General features: G+C 36.3%; 1 protein-coding gene across 5 annotated transcripts in view; it reads right to left on the bottom strand.

Annotated features, from left to right (window-relative positions):
- Nucleotides 1-1,971: 1,971 nt before the first annotated feature.
- Nucleotides 1,972-20,854, bottom strand: part of PTEN (phosphatase and tensin homolog) — a 106,362-nt gene continuing 87,479 nt past the window's right edge. For all 5 annotated transcript variants that reach the window (XM_049102000.1, XM_025441428.3, XM_025441429.3 and 2 more), the window contains 4 exons: nt 17,525-17,666; nt 11,751-11,917; nt 8,275-8,499; nt 1,972-5,478 (listed from right to left, as the gene is read on the bottom strand). In XM_049102000.1, coding sequence (XP_048957957.1) covers nt 5,293-5,478; nt 8,275-8,499; nt 11,751-11,917; nt 17,525-17,666 — 720 coding nt within the window. In that variant the 3' untranslated portion in view covers nt 1,972-5,292. The remainder of the gene's footprint in view (nt 5,479-8,274; nt 8,500-11,750; nt 11,918-17,524; nt 17,667-20,854) is intronic.

Below are 20,854 nucleotides of genomic sequence, written 5' to 3'. Positions count from 1 at the left end.
GAGTTAAGACTTACAATGTTAAGCTTGTTTGTGCTAAATAAACGTTAACTGTCTTATTTACTTGGACACTTACCATCCTCATGCTAACAGTATCTACACATCCTCATGAACCCATGGACTTGGAGAGGGTTCTCGGTAACTGCACTTGGTCTGCGCCTGTAGCATGAAATTCAAGTCACTGTTCATTGTCTGATGGGACTGAACACTCTACAAATACAGGTCACACAAGCTAAGCTTAAAAGTTTTGAGAGTATGCATAGTACAAATTTCATTTCTTAAAATATATAGATGAATATACAGAAAAAATGATTATATAGTCACAAGAAGTACCCACAGAGGCCATGTCTCCACGTGGTGGAACTATGAGTGATTATTCTATTATTGTTATGGCAAAGTATTCTCAAACAGCTAACTTAAGAACCAATGGGTATTACCACCAATGAAATTGTCCTTTCTGGTCTTCACGTTACCTACTTTTAAAGCCACCAACCGATATGAATTTGCCAAGAGTGGCTACCTACATTTTGATACACTTGTAAGAAGGAAGCTCCTTTGAAGGATGGAAAAATAGCAAGATCATGGCTATAAGGGAATAGGCCTGCTCCAAAATTAAAATTAAAAAAGAAAAACCTAATAAGCAACTTAATCATTAGGTTTCCTACAGCTATACAATTCTATAGAAAAATCAGTCTCTAACATTTCATCTTTAAAAGCTTTAAAATATTGTCCTTATACCAATTTGGGCTAATTATTTGTTTCCCTTCAAAACCATTTCTCTCTGTGCTGGTTAACAGTACTGCCAATCAAAACTTATCCTTCAGTCATTTAAGACCAAGTTTCAGATGAGTGGCTAGTTACCTGGCAGGAAAGAACAAAAAGTTGGATGTTAGCAGCAAATTCACAATATTTAAGGGTTTGATGTTTTGTCTGCTTTTGGAAGCCTGCGTGCTAAACACGGGTGACTTTTTACTTCCCGGTAGAAATGGTGGTGGCATTCACTGAAGCAAGCTAGCTCAAGATAGTGTAGCAAAGACACGAAAGAACAAAGTTGTCACTAAAATCCTATGTTTCAGACATTGCCAAGATCTTCTCATGAAACACAGTAACTTAAAACTCCAGGATGGCTTTCAACCTTAATATACCAAACAATAAACAAAAGTGCATGTATAACCCACACACTTTTCATACTTCTTCAGATGATATACATGATTCACATTTACTGTTTTTAAAGTCAAAATGTAAACCTGAAATGACATCAAATCCCACTGTTACATACATGGTCTGCTTTATTCTCTAAACACACGCACAAGCTACGCTGTCACTTCCTAGATCTTCCTATGTTCTGTTTAAAGGAGGATATGCCTTCATCTTTAAACTTTTAGGAATATTAGAAATAACAAGATTAATTCGGTTATACAAAGTCTTTTAGACTATTCACAACCATCAGTTTTTACATGGCACAAGTCACAATGAGTGGATGAAGCTTCCCACATGCTGTCTACAGAATTATAAAGAATGGAAAAGTCACCAAGTTGAAATCTGAAGTATCAAATCCACGCAGGGGAATGATCTTCAGATATCTATCTGGCTTGTGGGGGACGGGGGGAGGGGTAGAGAAAAAGTAATAATCCAAGAATCTTGAATTTTTCAGGATTAGGATGTTATTTAATGTGCTTGAAACAATTAAGTGTTGACTAAAGCCCTAAGAAAAGTGCCTCTCAAACACGAGTAGACTAAAAAATAAAAAGAAAGAAAAGAAAAAAAAAAACAAAACACGAGTAGACTGATACTCTACTCCCGAGCTGACAAAGGCTCGTGTTTTTATAAGTGCAGGTTTTTAAGCACAGCAGGAAAAAAAAAAAAAAACCCACAAAACTTACAGAGAACTTTTCACATTTGGCTGCCCATTATTTAAAATGTTAATAAATCTAAACAATTTAAATACTCTCATTTAATAAAACACCCACACAATGACAAGAATGAGACTTTAATCAGTTTTAAGTGGAGTTTATAACACTAAGAGATAAAGGGCTGTTAACAAACACAATAACAAATGGACATCTGATTGGTATGAGGCATTATCCTGTACACATCATATGTTTTTGTGTATCCTCAGGGCATAGCATTTACACACAGAGCCACTGCTGCACAGCACAAGAGTATCTGAAGAGGCTGAATCAGAGGAAGGCTGTTTAACAGACTGGAATTTTTAGTATATATATTCTATATGAAAACAGATTGAACTTTTGAACTGGCAGGGTAGAAGGCAACTCTGCCCAACACTGCATTAAAGCCCCCACGCAGGTGCACAGCTCCACCCCTTCCATCTGCATGCATGACACATTAACAGTATTTAAAGGTAAACGAGGCACTTTGTGGCAACCACAGCCATCGTTATGAACATATTGCACAAATTTTCTAAAACTAAACATGTAACTTGTACCCTACTTTTATTTTTTAAAGCTGAAACATTTGATGCTGCCGGTAAACTCCACTTAAGTTTATAACCTGTGCCACAGCAAAGAATGGTGATGCTATTTATTCAACTGCCCTGTAGTAATTATGGAAAAAAAAATGTTTGAGGGGAGCTACAGAGGACTTGGGATGGCACAGGGCCCAACTGTAAGCTTTCTTAAAAAGTGATGCCTTCAAGTAACTTCAGACATGTAAGCGGCTGCACATCCAAAAAGTCTAAGTAAGAAAACATTCCAGAAACTCAAAGAGATTACCTACAGAATGCATTTCAGGCTAATTATGAATACTGTCATAAATAAAGTTTTAATTAGGACTCAAAAACCTTTCAGTCATAGCAATTCTTGTCAAATTCTATGGGGATGGTAACTGAAATAAAGGAGAGTAGTATGTATAATATATATTTATATATATATAATATATATATATAATGCCATATCTCCATTTCCAATGACTACACCATAAAATGTAAGCAAGGCTTCTCAAAAACATTGAAACATTCAAAATCAAAACCCTCATTCAGACCTTCACATTCCAAAGGAAAAATAATAACAGTGCAAAAGCCCATTATAATGTCATTATTTATGACCTGGCCCTCCATGTTACATATTGGAACAACACAAGTTATGTTTTAATATACTGTGCCCAAAACTGTAACAAATAACAGTATTAATAACTATCGTCAAAACATGAATAGTTGATTTTCATTTTAAGTCAACAATTTTCAGCTTTTATGAAAGATAAGGTGGCATATAAATTTCAATGCTGAGATCTTAGGAATAGTTGTCTCTAACTTTACCAATTTAACTTATGAGCAGTCAATGAATTCTCTATATATATCAATGTTTAAATACAAATGTGTAAATCCTAAGAGCTTTGTTAAAAATTTAAAAATTTTACTTGTTGAATGAAACGGATGAGGTATGGAAAACATGTCAACATTATTTACTAAGAGTATTTTAGATGAAGTTCTGCCTAATTTATTTACCATCAAATTCTATAAATGCTGCTCTAGTAGGTCTTATGCAATCTGTATTTGTAAATTAACTAGGTCAGACCACAGCTAGTGAACAATTTCAGCACCAATAAGTTATTGAAAATGAGATTTTACACCATTTAGAAATAAATTGGCTGGATATTTAAATGTCTCCAGGTCAAGGTATAATTTGAAAGACACCAAATTTCTGTGGGGGAAAAACTTTTTTTAAATAGTATCTTCACATTAGCTTTACAATAGTAGTTGTACTCTGCTTAGAATCATATGCAGTCTGGGCATATCAAATATATGATATTTAAGAAGTTAAATTGAAGCCCTAGTCCTAACTCTAGCACTATGAAGAAATGATTCAACACTGCACATTAAAAAAAAAAATCTATTCTTTCAATAAAAACCGATAAAAGCGTTATGTGGGACAATTTCTACTGAAAAAGTAAATGCCTTATTATTTGTGCAGTGTTGAAAATTTACTGCAACTCTAATTTCCTTTTTAACACAAATAATGTTCTTTTAAATATAAACATTATATGTATTCAGTATTCAAGTAAAATTCCCTAACAGTTAATGACATTTAAAAAATGTGCAAAACTGCAAAACTCATTGTAATAGAATGTGTAAGGTCAAAAGGGCGGAACGGCTGACAGCTATTGGATTGAGTAAGTGCATCATAAATCTTTAAAGAAAAAAACGCTTACTGTAGAATCTCAAATTGAAATTTCCTGTGCAGCATTACAAAATATTTTATATTCAATTGAGAAAAAAGAAGCTTGCAGGCAGCACATGAAGCATCCACAGCAGGTATATGATTGAAAACTAATAAAGTTAAGTGTAGGTTGTTGACTGATGTAGTACTAATAGCATCTGACTTTTCGCACTGGCCTTGATTACACAGGAGATGGAGCAGTCGTTACAACTGAAAAAAAATATATTTAATAGATCATTGTCAATTTTTGTAATGTTTCAAGCCCATTCTTTGTTGATAGCCTCCACATTTATATGGTTAAGTCATTGTTGCTGTGTTTCTCATCTATGACCACATTATTTTTAATATCCCTTCATTTGTGGATTCTTAAGAAGAAGTTGTGGAAGGTTCATTCCTGTACCCCAATACAGATTCACTCCCTCTAGCTGCCTTTTCTAGCACCAATATGCTTTAAAAAAAATAAAATGCACAAAACGACAAGCAGTGACAGCGGCCAATTCCTCAAATGTCCAGATTAATAACTGTAGCATGCTAAAGAAAGGTGCATGAAATAGCTGGAGATGGTCTATGGTCCAGAGTTCAGCATGACAGATCTCCCTTTCTGAGCACTCCCTCCGTTCCCCTAACCCGAATACATGCATTAGAATGTAGCAAAACCCTCGAGAAACTCCTCTTAGCCAACTGCAGACTTATCTGTTGCCACAAGTGCAAAGGGGTAGGATGTGAACCTGTATATCACAAAACTCTTTAGCCACTTCAGTTGGTGACAGAACACAAAATGAGAAATTCCTACGTATACACATCAGTCTGTCTCCACTTTTTATAAAACTGGAATAAAATGGGAAAGTGCCATCTTTATTTATCCTAATTGAATTTTCAATGTCCTTTTGACACAAAAAGGTATATACATGACACAGCTACACAACCTTTTTTCAACTGGACAACAAGTGTCAAAACCCCGTGGATGTATAGGGCAAAACGAGATTGGTCAGGAAGAGAGAATTGTTCCTATAACTGGTAATCTGACACAATGTCCTATTGCCATTAAAAAAAAAAGGTCCAATTTCAGTTTATTCAAGTTTGTTTTCATGGTGTTTTATCCCTCTTGATTAAAAAAAATTCAGACTTTTGTGATTTGTGTGTGCTGATCTTCATCAAAGGGTTCATTCTCTGGGTCAGAGTCAGTGGTGTCAGAATATCTATAATGATCAGGTTCATTGTCACTAACATCTGGCGTCACAGAAGTTGAACTGCTAGCCTCCGGGTTTGATGGCTCCTCTACAGTTTTTGTGAAGTACAGCTTCACCTAGAGAAAAAAAGGCAAAGTTTAAATGGAAAGTCCAGGAATCTGACTAATCTTAAATTACTTGGCAAAGATACATATTTTTAGCAGGTTCGTTTTTAAAAGTGCTGTGGCACACAGGATCTCGAAAAGGCAATGTCTTTTCAATGACCCTCTTCTTCAGTTTTCCTCTAGGTTTTCTTGTTACACACTGAAAACATACACTAGTTAACATACTCGTCTTTAATAAGCGGAAGCTGCAAGCATTAACTAATTCCACAAGAGATGCACAGAGACTGAAGTTCATCAGTCATTTACAAAATGTATTTTCAAACACAAAATTCAATGAAAAACAGCTGAGTTCCAAAAGAATGTTTCACTTACTACCTGTCTGAATCTTTGTGCATTTTCTGATACAAATAATACTAAACAAATACAAGTATCATAAAAACACTGAGCAATAATGATGGTTAGGATCTCATTAGCCCTCGAGGTTAAGAACAGCATACAACGATCTAAGGGCCTCTGCAGGCGGTGCTGAGTAACCTGTCAAACAACTCAACAAGGCAGGTATTTCCATCTGGGAGGACAGGAAGCTAAGGCCCAGAAAGGCAAGTAGGTAGTGGATGTGAGGTTTTGATAGGATCTGCCGTGAAACCCCTGCCCTGTTTTCCAATAATCAGCATCAATTCCCCTCATCTTACATCCAGCATCCGTTCCATCAGTAAATCCTTTCAGTTCCACCTGTAGAATGCCACCTCCACCCACTCTGATGGCTTCTCACTGCCCCACTAGCGCTGCCACCGCTAGTCCAAGCAACCACTATCTCCCGTCTGGAAGAGACCACTGTAGCAACTTCTTACCTCACCTCCCATCTCTGTTCTTGCCTCCTCTCCCTAACTTTCCTCTCCAGTCCACATTTTAAAAAATATTTTATTTATTTATTTATTTGACAGAGAGATAGAGAGCGAGCATGAGCAGGGGGGAGAGGCTGAGGGAGAAGCAGAAGCAGGCTCCCCGCTGAGCAGGGAGCCCGATGTGGGGCTCGATTCCAGGACCCTGAGATCATGACCTGAGCCAAAGGCAGATGCTTCATGGACTGAGCCACCCAGGCACCCCTCCAGTCTACATTTTAAAGACAAAATTCAGATGACATCCTTCCTGTGCTGAAAACACCTCAATGTCTTCAGACTCCGACTGCCACGCTTTAGTCAAAACGACTGCGTATCTACTGCTCCCCAAACATATGAGAATTATTCCCGTCTCAGAGCTCTCATCCCAGGTATTTGTACAGCTCACTCATCTCATTTAGGCCTCCGATGAAATGTCACCTTCTCTTAACTACTGAGCTAAAACATACACCAAGGTCATTCTCTATCCCACTTCTACTTTCTTTGTTCATAAGTACTTACCATCATATATCTCTGCTTACTGATAATTGAAATAGTTTTTATTTGTAAACATAAATATTTAATCTTATTAAAAAAGGAAACAAAATAGCAGCAGTCACACTTTAAAAGCTATTAATTAAGGAAAATGCAGACTTAGGTAAAAGATAGTAATGGAAACCCACGGATTCCAAAAGATAGTATCCAAAGATACTTCTAACCACTTAAAAGAACTGTAAGAAGTAAAGGCACTTAGTACTGGACTTACTTTCACTTAAAATATGTAACCCCCCTTTATTTTTATGATTACTTGCAAGATTCTCATACTTATCAGCTAAAGGTAGACTTGCCGCATGTTCTAGAAATGGAATGAGGCAAAACAAGTAAGAGAGAATGTTTGCAAAGTAAGAGAGAAAGGAGGAAGGTATGGTGAAAGGAAGGGGGGAGGTCAGAGAGAACAAGAAACAGGAAAGGGGAAGGTAAAAAGAGCAAATTACCAGTGGAAAACATTGACAAATCACATTTTTTAATCTGGAAAATTCTTATCAATGCACAGGAATAGAAATACACACATCACATATAGACATAAGTAATGATCCAAATAATTCCATTATATGAGGAAGCAGACAGAGCTTCAGAAAGGGAGTAACAGGAGGATGATGGGAGAAGGCCTCTCAGAGCACCAGGCCTGAAGTCAGGGCTACCACATGGAAGGGTAGCCAAATGCGGGAAGGGCAAGGGAACGGCGGCAGGTGGAGACGTACAGGGAGAGGAAAGGAGAGCTCAGCCTCTGGCAGAACTGAGGAGAGGCCAGGATGGGTGGGTCTCAGAGCAGCAGGAGGACATGGCGAGAGCTCACGTAGGAGGAAGGCCTGTGCTCAGTTAGGCAGGTCCTTATAAGTCGTATCAAAAAACCACAAAGTCTTTAAAAAGTATAAACATGAGTGACACAATGTCTATTTTAAGATCACTTTGAGGAGTTGAAAATAAATTGGAAAGGGACAAACTCAGGAACAGTTAAGAACATCCCATATGAATCATTCACAAATGATGGAGTTCCCTTCTACCTCTTTCTTCCCCCATTCCTACTTCATATCCCATAAACTGAAGTTCCCTTCCCAATCCCTGCCCCACATGTCACCAAACAAAAGCAGCGAAAGAGGTTTTTAAAAGGGGGGGGGGGGGGATAGAAAATAAAAAAAATAAATAAATAAAATTTTTAAAAAAATTAAAAAGGGGGGGCAGCTTTTTGACTTTTGACTCTGTGTGCACATCCTTATTAGAAACTCAAGTTATTAATACCTAAATATTGCTTCTAAATAATACTTAAAACTCACTCATTCAAGTCCTTCACCAGCTAGACACCTAAACCCCCCCCCCCACACACACACAAAGAGCCACCCACCACTTCCTTAAAATTTCTTTAACCGACCTTAAAATTTGGAGAAAAATATCGGTTGGCCTTGTCTTTATTTGCTTTGTCGAGATCATTTTTTGTTAAAGTGAGTACTAGATATTCCTTGTCATTATCTGCACGTTCTATACTGCAAATACTATCAATTTCTTGATCACATAGACTTCCATTTTCTACTTTTTCTGAGGTTTCCTCTGGTCCTGGTATGAAGAATGTGTTTACCCAAAAGTGAAACATTTTGTCCTTTAAAAAAAAAAAGACAAATTTTAAATTGTTTTTAAAGAAGAAAACATATAACCTATATTCAACATTTGCCCCAAGAAGTCAATAAAATAAGGCTCGTGTCATTTGACAGTCTGAATAAAGACAAACCTACAAACACTTGGCAATCTGTGGGTTATCTGTTGCATCTAACTCACACATGTTTATTCTTTTGTTCAAATTTTAGACCAAAAATGTGATTCCACAAGTTCTAAGATAACTTACTTTTGTTTTAAAACCATAAGTAAAATATTTCCTTTCTTGTCTAATGTTAGCTTTATAAAATGCTTTGAGTTTGTATGTACGTGTGTATTAAATAATCAGATATGGGTTTAATGCTGTTTCAACAAGTTAACCATTACAAAATTTACTTTAACAAAGGTTCTTGAAATGTCAACACAACTTCCCGAGGAAGCACGGCAGATACATTTCTACTTCAGAAGCAACAAGAACACTAAGTGGCTTCAGTTCCTTACACGACAATGCATGTGTTTGAAAACATTCATAGTCCTGGGTGTTATTCTATATGTTGACAAATCGAACTCCAATAAAAAGATATACAAATAAAATAAAATGTTCATAATATGGGGGAAGGAGACAAGCAATCTGACTTTTTTATGTTATAAAAAAATGCCTATTAAAAAATTACTTATTAATAATAAAAAAAAACACAACAGATGTTCATCACTTCTAACCCTTCCTGACCAATACATAAAATGTTCTCTCTTTCTCTCTTCTTCTAATGACTGGAATTTGGCCTGTATGGGTCACTTGACAGCTAATGATGTGCAGCTTTGTGACATCTTATTTACCTGGTGCCTTAAATTGCCATTAAATCTGTTATTCTAACTTACCTTTGAGTTTTGCTATTTTCCCAGGAAGATGGTAAGACCCTTAAATATCCTACGTTTAACTGACTTTTTTTTTTTTTTTTTAAAGATTTATTTATTTATTCATTCAGAGAGAGCGAGAGAGAGGCAGAGACACAGGCAGAGGGAGAAGCAGGTTCCATGCAGGAAGCCCGATGTGGGACTCGATCCCGGGACTCCAGGGTCACACCCAGGGCTGCAGGCGGCGCTAAACCGCTGTGCCACCAGGGCTACCCTGACTTTTTATCTTTTAATAGTACCTAGTAATCCTGTATGTAAGTCTTTAAAAAAATATATTTGTTAATTTCAATTATTATAGCAAAGTCACTGAGTTAGTAACTGTACATATCTTTTACTTAGAGTCAAAAGAACATAAGCTAGTGATATTTAAATCTCCAAAAATGTGGATTCTGTTTAGGTACTGATTATATTAAACCTGTTTTTGTTTAAATCATAGCAACATTTGTAACAGGCAGGGAAAATCACATAAAATGGCAATATATGTAAAGTAATCCCAGTTAATGATATATTACAAATATTAATCTAATCTTCCATTTTACATGTATTAAAGTAATGTACACATGGTAACTACAAGTGAGAACTTATACACTCCTACTAAAGATACAGGGAGACAGTGATGCAGGTGTCTGTTTTAAATATAAAATATAACATTTTAGAGGCACCTAGCTAGCTCAGTTGGTATGTACTCTTGATCTCAGGGTCATGAGTTCAAGCCCCATGCTGGGTGTGGAGCCTAATTAAATAAATGAATTTTTTTTTAAATAAAAAAATAAAAATTTACATGTACCAGTCTTATAACAAATAGAAAAGAAAAAATACCTTAATTTTAAACATTAGCTAACACTTCCCGGACTACTAAAAAATTATTTTCCAAAGTTATCAAGATATATTTAACTTTCATTTATACAGAATAGGCAGGAAATGGGTTTCTAGTGAAAAAATAAGAGTTTAACATTTTGTAAATTTCCCAGCTATGTGGATTCTGGATATAGAAAATAGTATTTCTTCAGATAAGTCAAGGTAGAGCTTAAAATTTTTGTAATAAATGAAACTTCATCTTTTTCTTAAAAAAAAAAGCTAAATATTGGGAAAACTAAATCAGTCCTATTACTGAGAATGTCTAAAGATTGGCAATATACTATGTGGAATGTTTATTGAGGCAGTAACAACATACAAAGCTAGTATTTTTGTTCATTACTATGCCACCTAAGGTACACTCACTTTACTTTTATGTTCACACAATATTTTAAATCAAGAGAGTTTAAGAATTAGCTCTTGGGATCCCTGGGTGGCTCGGCATTTAAGCGCCTGCCTTCAGCCCAGGGCGTAATTCTGGAGACCCGGGATTGAGTCCCATGTCGGGCTCCCTGCGTGGAGCCTGCTTCTCCCTCTGCCTGTGTCTCTGCCTCTCTCTCTCTCTCTCTCTCTCTGGGTCTTTCGTGAATAAAGAAATCTTTAACAAAAAAAAAAATAAAAAAAAAAAAGAATTAGCTCTTGAATTACCTAACTATGGCTCAGTAAGATGCAAACCTCACTTTCTAAACCTGCACATTTAATACATTTTTTCATTCTTTATTACTTCCTTTGCATACTTATCACTCTCCTAAGCTAAAAATCAAAATATTCGATAAATTTGAGGAAGCTAAATATGAAATGATCTGGTCTCGAGAAACAAACCAAAATGGGGGAAAGTGTCATCACACAATAATACCATGGGACAGAGCTTATTTATACATAGAGACCAAATCTTTTATAAACTCAGGGCCCCTTGCTAGCTTTTCCTTGGTAATTGATCATTCTTTCTCAAAGGATTATAACTTTTTTTAAAAAGATTTTATTTATTTATTCATGAGAGACACAGAGAGAGAGGCAGAGACCCAGGCAGAGGGAGAAGCAGGCTCCATGCAAGGAGCCCGATGCGGACTTGATCCCAGGACCCCGGGACCATGCCCTGAGGCAAAGGCAGGCGCTCAACTGCCGAGCCACCGAGGAGTCCCAGATTATAACAGATTTAAGGGGGTACAGAATCTTTAACATTTTTACAAAATTTCTCTGCATAACCTAACTTACAGAAAATTCATCTAAAATTACAACGCCATAAGGACTTTTCCCCTAATAAGATTTGTTACCATTATAATGGCTCATCAATGCTCAAGTAAGCAAAGCGTGTGCAGATCAAACAGAAAACCAATTACAATTCACCAGATGGTTAGGCACAAAATATAGCCTGTAATCTCTCCTTACAGAATGATTCCCGTCTACCTAAATATTTTAAGCTAAAGTTCTGAGGTTACTATACAAAATACAGTGATTTGGGATATTGTTCCCAATAAAAGTACAAACCTTTTTTAGCATCTTGTTCTGTTTGTGGAAGAACTCTACTTTGATGTCACCGCACACAGGCAATGGCTGAGGGAACTCAAAGTACATGAACTTGTCTTCCCGTCGTGTGGGTCCTGAATTGGAGGAATAGATCTTCACCTTTAGCTGGCAGACCACAAACTGAGGATCTGCACGGTTAAATACACGTTAGCATCATTTCACTGGAAATGCCTTCAAATGTCAAACTGTCAAACACCATTTTAATGGTTAATATTAGCAAAACACATAATATAGTAATTCTGAGTCTTTAACCCAGATCTAAAACAAATCAATGAAAAAGAAAAGTTCGAAAATATAATCAGTACAAAAGTTTCCCTAATTTCAATCTTCAACGCAAGGTTTTATTCACTGGTTCTACTTCACAAATACTAACTCCCCACAGTAGACTCTGGCACTACAATAACAGCAAAACTTTAACATTAAAATGTTAAAAATCTAATATAAATTAGATTCATAATTAAAAGGCTAAAATAATTTTCTGGTATATCTATGAACTGCAAAGAAAGGAACTGTAAAAAAAGATACTTGCTGCAGTATTTTAAAGTCTCTACCATGTAACAAAAACCACAAAATACAAATCATTACATGTTCACAAGACGCATGAGCATATAATTTATAACAGATTATAATAAATCCTATAAACACAAGACTCAATATTCATAAAAATATCAACCATTACTTATTTTACCTATAGTTCACATTTTATTTCTTAAAGTTATTATAAAGCCATCATCATAAGAAACAGGAAGAAAAAGATTTGAAATGTCTGCAAAGAAATAGAACAGACTCAAGCACAAACTGTAGCACAATCTTCCTCCCTCCAAAACACACTCCATTTTCATTAACAAGTATTTTGGCTGTGGCCCCTGTCTGTTTTAAAGTAAAGGGAAGGATTATATTGTGTTAGTGATTAACCTTATGACTAAGTAGTGGGTCTTGAAAGAAATATGCCAAGACAGTTAAGAAATACAATTCTAAGCTTGCAAAAAGTACATGAAAAATTTCATACATACATACATATATATATATGAAATATGCACACACTTATAAACAGGCATAAAATCCTCAACACCAAAAGGCATCATCCTTAAAGATGCAAAAAGAAGTATCACATTGTTTATCAACATGACCAACAAGTGAGAAAAAGGTAAAAGGCTTATCCAATCTAGATGCATTTTTCAGTTTAATACAGATGTGCTGGCTCATCTGTGAAGTATCTAAAGCAGCATCAGCACTCACATAATAAATAGGTTTGATAACAGCCTACCTAGTGAGTTTTTCTAATATGAATTTGTGAGGCATTTATCATGAGAAAAAGGGTACTTCAAAAAGGGGAAACATTACACTAACAATCTGTCAATCATTTTCACTTCCTTGACTCAAGGTTCAAAGTACAGTGAGCCATTTTATAAGACTATGTGATTCTGAAAATTTCACTAGGAAGTCTAGCTTGAAGAAGCAAACAAAAAGATATGATTTCAAAGCTTTGATAAAAATCAGCCAGGATGAAAATGACTTGTAATCTTATTAATTCAAACCACACTAGTTCAGAATCTGATAATCCTGATTTCAAAACTTTCAAAAGCATATTAACTGTATAAGCCAGGTATCAATTTAACTACATCTAAACTGTGTTTCAGGAATTCTACAGTTGTATGATCAATCCATAAGCTAATTACAAATCAGTATTACTTGGAATTTGCCCCAAAAACTAAGCTAAACGGTTTTAATAAAAATAAGTGGAAAAGATTCCCTCAAATCACTAGAGAAAATCATTTCCTTTACAATATGCATTTCCCATCTTAGATCTCTAAGACCTAACTAATCAGAAGTCCAACATCAGCATGGTTCTGCTGACCTCTAAGACACACAGTATTTTCTCTTTAATAGGACTGTGTTCTAAAGAAATGTAAGTCAATATCTGATAAACAAAAATCAGAATTAAACTGTTCTGATATATGCATATTGATATGCTGTATTGTGTATTGACAGAAAAATCACACTGATCATCTTTTACTAATGTTTCAACCCTTTTAGATGTAAAGAGTATAGTAACTTTTTCTTTATTTAGGAATATTAGGACTATAATCCAGTAAGAAACCAGCTGCTGATCCCCAACAACTTTGCAGAAGCTTCTTTGTCTTCCTCACTGCTCCTGATCTTCCTCCTGAACCCAGACTCAGAACCCACCATGTCTCAGTCGTCCTGTTCTTTTTCCCTTCCCACCCTCTAGCCCCGTACCTGATTAACACAGAAGGCTAGTTACTACTTTGTCTGTTGCCTGGTGCTTTCCAAAATACCACATCTCTCTCTCTCACCCACACCTTCGAGAACCCACTGAGGATCTTCACATCAACAGCTCAACTGCACCTGACCAAAACAGGTTTAAAACCAAAAACATTCATGTCTCCAAGTCTCAGTGAGATTCATTTTTCCTTCATCCCTTTTCTGGGAATTATTCACATGGCCAGAATCAAAACTGACAATATATTTAGATATAAACGGCAAAGGAAAAAGCAATCAAATCCCACGTGAATGCCTTAGCAAAGCACTTCTGGCTTATGGCAAGTCCCATAACCGGAATCCTTTCTACCACTAGCCCCCCATCTTGCAATTACCACTTCCTACACAGCCAGACTTAAAACAGAGCGTAAGCCTCTAGTACTGCCAGAGTATCTCTCAAATCGGGTCTGATATCCCAATTCAGGGTCCTGTGACAGCCAGCCACACATCCCACCCTCTTCTGTTCTGTGTCCAGTTCATTTCCTACTGCTATGCCTTAAGTCAGGCTACTTCCTATTGCCTGTAATCCTTCAGTTTCAATGCCAATCTAACAGTATACTTCTCCACTGCTCAGTGAAGAGCTGGATCCCCTCCATGAAACTATCTGACAACCCCCAAAACTTTTATTTTTCTGAATACACCATTTATAATTTATACATATAGCATCCCATTCAATTATGTATTACTTATAATATAGCTTCATTACATAGTATTAAATCACAGTGCATAAATGGAGAACTAGAAAATTAGTAATGAAGTTTTTTTTTTTTTTTGAGCCTCGGTGTCCATCAAAAGATGAACGGATAAAGAAGATGTGGTCTGTGTATACAATGGAATATTCCTCAGCCATTAGAAACGACAAATACCCACCATTTGCTTCGACATGGATGGAACTGGAGGGTATTATGCTGAGTGAAGTAAGTCAATCAGAGAAGGACAAACATTGTATGGTCTCATTCATTTGGGGAATATAAAAAATAGTGAAAGGGAATAAAGGGGAAAGGAGAAAAAATGAGTAGGAAATATCAGAAAGGGGGACAGACCATGAGAGACTCCTAACTCTGGGAAACGAACCAGGGGTGGTGGAAGGGGAGGTTGGCAGGGGGTGGGGGTGATTAGGTGATGGGCACTGAGGTGGCACTTCACAAGATGAGCACTGGGTGCTATTCTGTATGTTGGCAAATTGAATACCAATAAAAAATAAATTTAAATTAAAAAAAAGAAGAAGAAAAAGTTTTCAGTAGTCAGTAATTTTTAGTTTAAATGCAATGTTAAGAGGTAAAACACAAAAACAAAAACAAAAACCCCCACACTGTTTAAGTATAGGCAGGCAGAACAGAGCTGATAGATTTTTTGCTAGAGGCCAAAGTGGGGAAAAAAACAAAACAAAAAAAAATCACACTAGATTCGAAGACGATTAAATGGAGTGTTTTTATTCTTTTATCTCCCTAAGATGTTGTACCTTTCTTTTGGCCCTTACACCTGGTACCTATCCTTTAGAACAAGCGAGAATTTTCCCTTTCTTTTTCCTTCTATGAATTTGTAAAGTTCCCATGTCAATCATCTCTGTTACTCCAGTGCCTTGCATCTAGAAGTCTTTTTGTTTATCCAAAATCTCATTATTTTTTGACATATAGTTGACACACAATGTTGCATCAGTTTAAGGGAAACAACCCAGTGATCCCACAAGTGTATACATCGTGTTGTGCTCACCAGCAGTGTAGCAACCCCACCTGTCACCATGGGGCACTACAACAGTGCCAGGGACCACAGTCCCTTGTACTGTGCCTTTTTATCAGCACTTTTAAAAATTGTACTGAGAGACAGGGATCCCTAGGTGGCTCAGCGGTCTGGCGCCCGCCTTCGGCCCAGGGCATGATCCTGGAGTCCCGGGATCAAGTCCCACATCAGGCTCCCTGTGTGGAGCCTCCTTCTCCCTCTGCCTGTGTCTCTGCCTCTCTCTCTCTGTGAATTTATTTATTCATGAGAGACATTTAAAAAAATTTTTTTTTTATTTATTTATGATAGTCACACAGAAAGAGAGAGAGAGAGAAAAGCAGAGACATAGGCAGAGGGAGAAGTAGGCTCCATGCACCGGGAGCCTGACGTGGGATTCGATCCCGGGTCTCCAGGATTACACCCTGGGCCAAAGGCAGGCGCTAAACCGCTGCGCCACCCAGAGATCCCTTAAAATTTTTTAATTAAAAAAACTGTACTGAGAGGACGAAACCATCAATGAGGTCTCCTAGAAGCCTATAACATGCTATATTAATAAATCTGTGGCCTATGATAAAGTTGTCCAGCTCTAAGAACACAAGCAAGATACAATGAAGGGGATTATACCTAAATAAGAAAGATGAAAACCACCAAGAAATTAATTTCCTCAGTATAGGTTAATTTAAGGATAGAAATTTGTTAATCACATAAATCAGAAGCAAAGAAGCAAAACTTAAAGATAACCGAAAATCATTAGCAAATTACAAAATCTCACTGAAATACTATTCGAGGTATTAGAAGAAATACTATAGTAGTTTCTTATCTACAAACCACAAAATTGCCTCTAAATAAATGAAACGTATTTCTTAAACAAGAACACATGACTGATCACTGCCAGGAAGAAACTGATATAAAATTCCGTTACAGGTAAGAGCAACAATAGTTGGGTCTAAGGTATCAAGTATGAAAGCTTCTATCAGTCTAGAATAGAAGAGAAGCAAAACAGGACAGGGGCGACTGAGGGAGGCTCACAGAGGTTAGGGTAAGAGGGAAATCAGTGCGAGGCAGGCATCACCGACATGACCTCTATTTAGTACATATCTAGAAAGTTTCAGATGTCAAAGTATCTTCATTTTACTGATGAGCAAATACAAAGACAGGTAGATGGTGTATCTGGGGTTACATAATCCAGTAAGGACAGAGCCAGGAGGAACTGGGATCTACATCCAGGTTGTCTCTAATACACACTTTGACTCAACCCTATTCACTTGACAGACTTCAGCTGGTCACCATGTCTTATAATTTCTTCCTCTGTATTGATTGACCCTGTCACCATTACTATCAACATCTAGTTGTCCTAAGATAGGAAGGAATTGGTCCCTGCCTCCACACCAGGAAACTAATGAATCCCACTGCCACTCTGATGCTGGATCTCTAATGGGATATAGGTTTTTTAGTCAGCTGGTTACAATTTAGGCTGCATTTGGTAGAGGCAGCAAAGAATATTTTTTTCTTAAGTATAATTTAGCTTCTAAGACATTAAAATCCATTGCTCTTGGCTTCCTTAGCCCAATGTGCTAAACTACTGAGCTACTTACTTAGTTTGGATACTTCAGAAATATATACCCCTGGATAATTAAGTATGGTAAATTTCTTTCTAAATTTTAATGTAAACTTCTAGATATGTCTAGAAAAGTGTTCCATGTACTGGAAGGATGAAAATTTAGAGCACTTACTGCAAGTTCCGCCACTGAACATTGGAATAGTTTCAAACATCATCTTGTGAAACAACAGTGCCACTGGTCTATAATCCAGATGATTCTTTAACAGGTAGCTATAATAATACACATAGCGCCTCTGACTGGGAATAGTTACTCCCTGGTGGACAGAAAAAAAAAATAAAAAAGAAAAGCCAAATTCAAAAGAAAAATTCCATTATAGTTATTTCACTAAATTGTTATGGTAACTGGGTTGTACCCACTGAAGAACATATATACATTAGAAATTTGACCTTGAATGATTAATATTTAAATCCAGCTTAACAACAGAGTAAATCAGAGCAACATTAGTACAAAGGAAAGTATCAGAGTAACTTTTCTCCCTTAAAATATAATTATTGTAATACCCTCATTTATTCAATGGTAACAACAATGCTCCAACCTATGAACCCAATAAGCAAAGGCCACAGCATATCCAAAATAACTGTCAAAGGCATCTGCACTACAGCTGTGCTCTTTACACATAAGGCTTCCTGCAAAAATTTATGGACTTGTATTGAATACGTAATTCCTCAAAAGCTTGGTTACTTATTTTTCAGGCAAACATGTCAGAATCAGAACACATAAAGGCAGAGTACCTCTAAGAGACAGAAATAGCAGCAAAAAGTGATGGCCTTAGACCCCCTCCCCCTAAAACAGGAATATGTAGCTGGCATAAATGTATGCAGGAGTTCCATAACAGAGGTGCTTAAGAGATGTCCCTGAGCTGCACAGATCTCTTTGCAGAAGAAACCAGGCATACACAGCATGTTTAGAGAAAATATAAGTATTACAAATGCTAAAAAAACAAAACAAAACAAAAAAACAAACAAACAAAAAAACGTAATTCATGTGCTATTAAAAAAAACAACCAACCCTATCTAAAGAAAAAATCTAGTGTGTGCAGCCATGCATTCATTAATGCTGCTGAATAAATGAGGTATGAAGTCTCCTTCCCTAGGACATGTGTTGATTTCAGGAAAGTGTAAGCATTTGACTTAGAGATAGAAGGTAAATAGTAACATGAAGCCATCTGACAGTTGAAAGTTACTCGCAGAAAACTTAAAAGTATATTCAAGAGAAAAAAGAATTTACAATATTTTAAAGTTATTATTGGCATGTGAATCTCTGCATGTGTTTAAACACTCTGGACACAAATGCTTTTCTTCCCTGTAGGGAAAAGTATAAAGTACGTTAATGTGACTTTAAAGACCGATATACAGAATGGTAGGTAAACAGGTATTCACTCTAGTATCCTTAGGTTTGTTTTTGTTGTTGTTGTTGTTGTTTTTTAAGGGTAGCATGAGGGGAGCCTGGGTGGCTCAGTTGGTTAAGCATCTGCCTTCGGCTCAGGTCATGATCCCAGAATCCTGGGATCGAGCCCCACACTGGGCTCCCTGCTCAGCGGGGAGCCTGCTTCTCCCTCTCCCACTCCCCCTGCTTGTGTTCTGTCAAATAAATAAATAAAAATCTTTAAAACAATAAATAAATTAAGGGTAGCATGATTTCATTACAATTAAAAAAATACATCAAAAACGGTATAAAAGCCATTTCAAATCAGGACAAATGATTTAAGATTCTGGCTATAGGGCAAAGACCACACAATCAGAAGACTTGGAGTTGAAAGCTGACAGTCAAAATACCAACTCTGATTTGTTTCCTCAGGAAAATAAAGACAATACCTACCCTGTCTTCTTCACAGGATCCTTATGAGGAGTAAACAATAAATGCATTTACACAAAAGCATGCTAAACCTACAAAATGTTACACAAATCCTAAAATTAGCAGTTTTACAAATCCTATCTACATCTGGAGTATAATTTTGGAAGAACTGGAATTTTAGTTCTGTGTACAGTATTTTCTTAAAGAAACAGTAGTAAAATAGTGTTACTGTGAAAAGCTCCTATAAAAAACTAAGGTTGAAAATCATTATTAAAGTCTGAAAAGTGTTTAAACTTAAAATGACTTATTGTATCACATTATTTAATACTACTTCAGTAAACAACTTATCATTCATATTAATCAAGATAAAGCACAGAATTGCAAAGCAGGTAGGGGGAGAATAGCAAATGGACGATGGCTGGAAGGAATCTTTTTTGAACCATATGAATTTATGATTTAGTCTAAAAATTAAATTAAAACTCAAGAAATTAAATCAATGGAAGTCTGTAAGACCAAGCTATCAAGTTGTCTATTGGGGTTTAGTGGAATGATAGATGATATTTTCCTCTTTATCTTCCTGGTATAAGTTTGTATGAATAATTAAAAGGTTTGCAAAGCTTTAATTTTTCTCAAGTAGCAAGCGAATGGTAGCACACCTATAATGCAGCTATTTATATAGTGAGTTAATCTCTGCCAAAAGGGCAAGGCAAATGTATAGAGAAAGAATATATGAACCTACCAGATGTCAACCCTGGATTAATAATTTGTGTGTAAATATAAACTGAACCAAATTACTGACACAATTCAAAGAGAAACACTGGAAAGTACAATTTAAATTTAATTATTTTACTATCAAAATATGCATAATTTCACCTCTATAGTTTAACTTTGCAATTCCTACCAAGCACTACCTCAAATTCCATGTATTAAACTAGCAGAAATAACAGAGTTGGAAGACTCAAATATGTATGGACCACGGGCTTCAGTTATATCCTTCTCTCTAGTCTCATCTCTCATGGCCACAATGCACACTTACTAAATAATTAACAGTAATAAATCACTGTTATTTAGATTTTGAAATAAAAAGAATAAAACTGTACTGAATTGATATTGCAATTTTTACATTTCAAATATTTCCTGAATGCATATACTGAAAACAACTGTTTTTACCTACTGCATTTTGACGATAAAGACTAAAATCTCTTAAAATCTAAGAAATGAACATGTTAATGATCTTCAAAAATTTATTTTATACATATGAAAAGAAGGCTGAACTTCAAAGCTCTTAGAGATTAAAAGATGACTACATGTTTTCAAAATTTCCATTCTTCATTCAAATTAGCCAAGAACATTAAAGTCAAATTGGTCTGTAACCATTTCCCCAAAGTATAGTTCCACCCTCTACCACTAATGACAATCTTATATTTGTAACCTTTTTTCCTCAAATGTAACTTTTAAAACATTCTAATCTTAGTTATACTTGACATTCTTCAGGTCGACTTCACACCACCTTGCTGGCCATCATCTCAAAAAGCAGCCACTGCTTCTTCGATTCCCTCAGGTTAACAGACCAGGAGGAAAGGCCCGGGAAGATGTGTGGTGCTCCTCCCTCCCAAGGGCTACTGCCTTTACTCAGTCTCACCTACT

The sequence above is a fragment of the Canis lupus genome, chromosome 26, assembly GCF_003254725.2.
Source record: "Canis lupus dingo isolate Sandy chromosome 26, ASM325472v2, whole genome shotgun sequence".
NCBI lineage: Eukaryota > Metazoa > Chordata > Mammalia > Carnivora > Canidae > Canis > Canis lupus.
The sequence above is the reverse complement of the archived record's forward strand: the minus strand, read 5'-3'. Positions and strand labels throughout refer to the sequence as shown.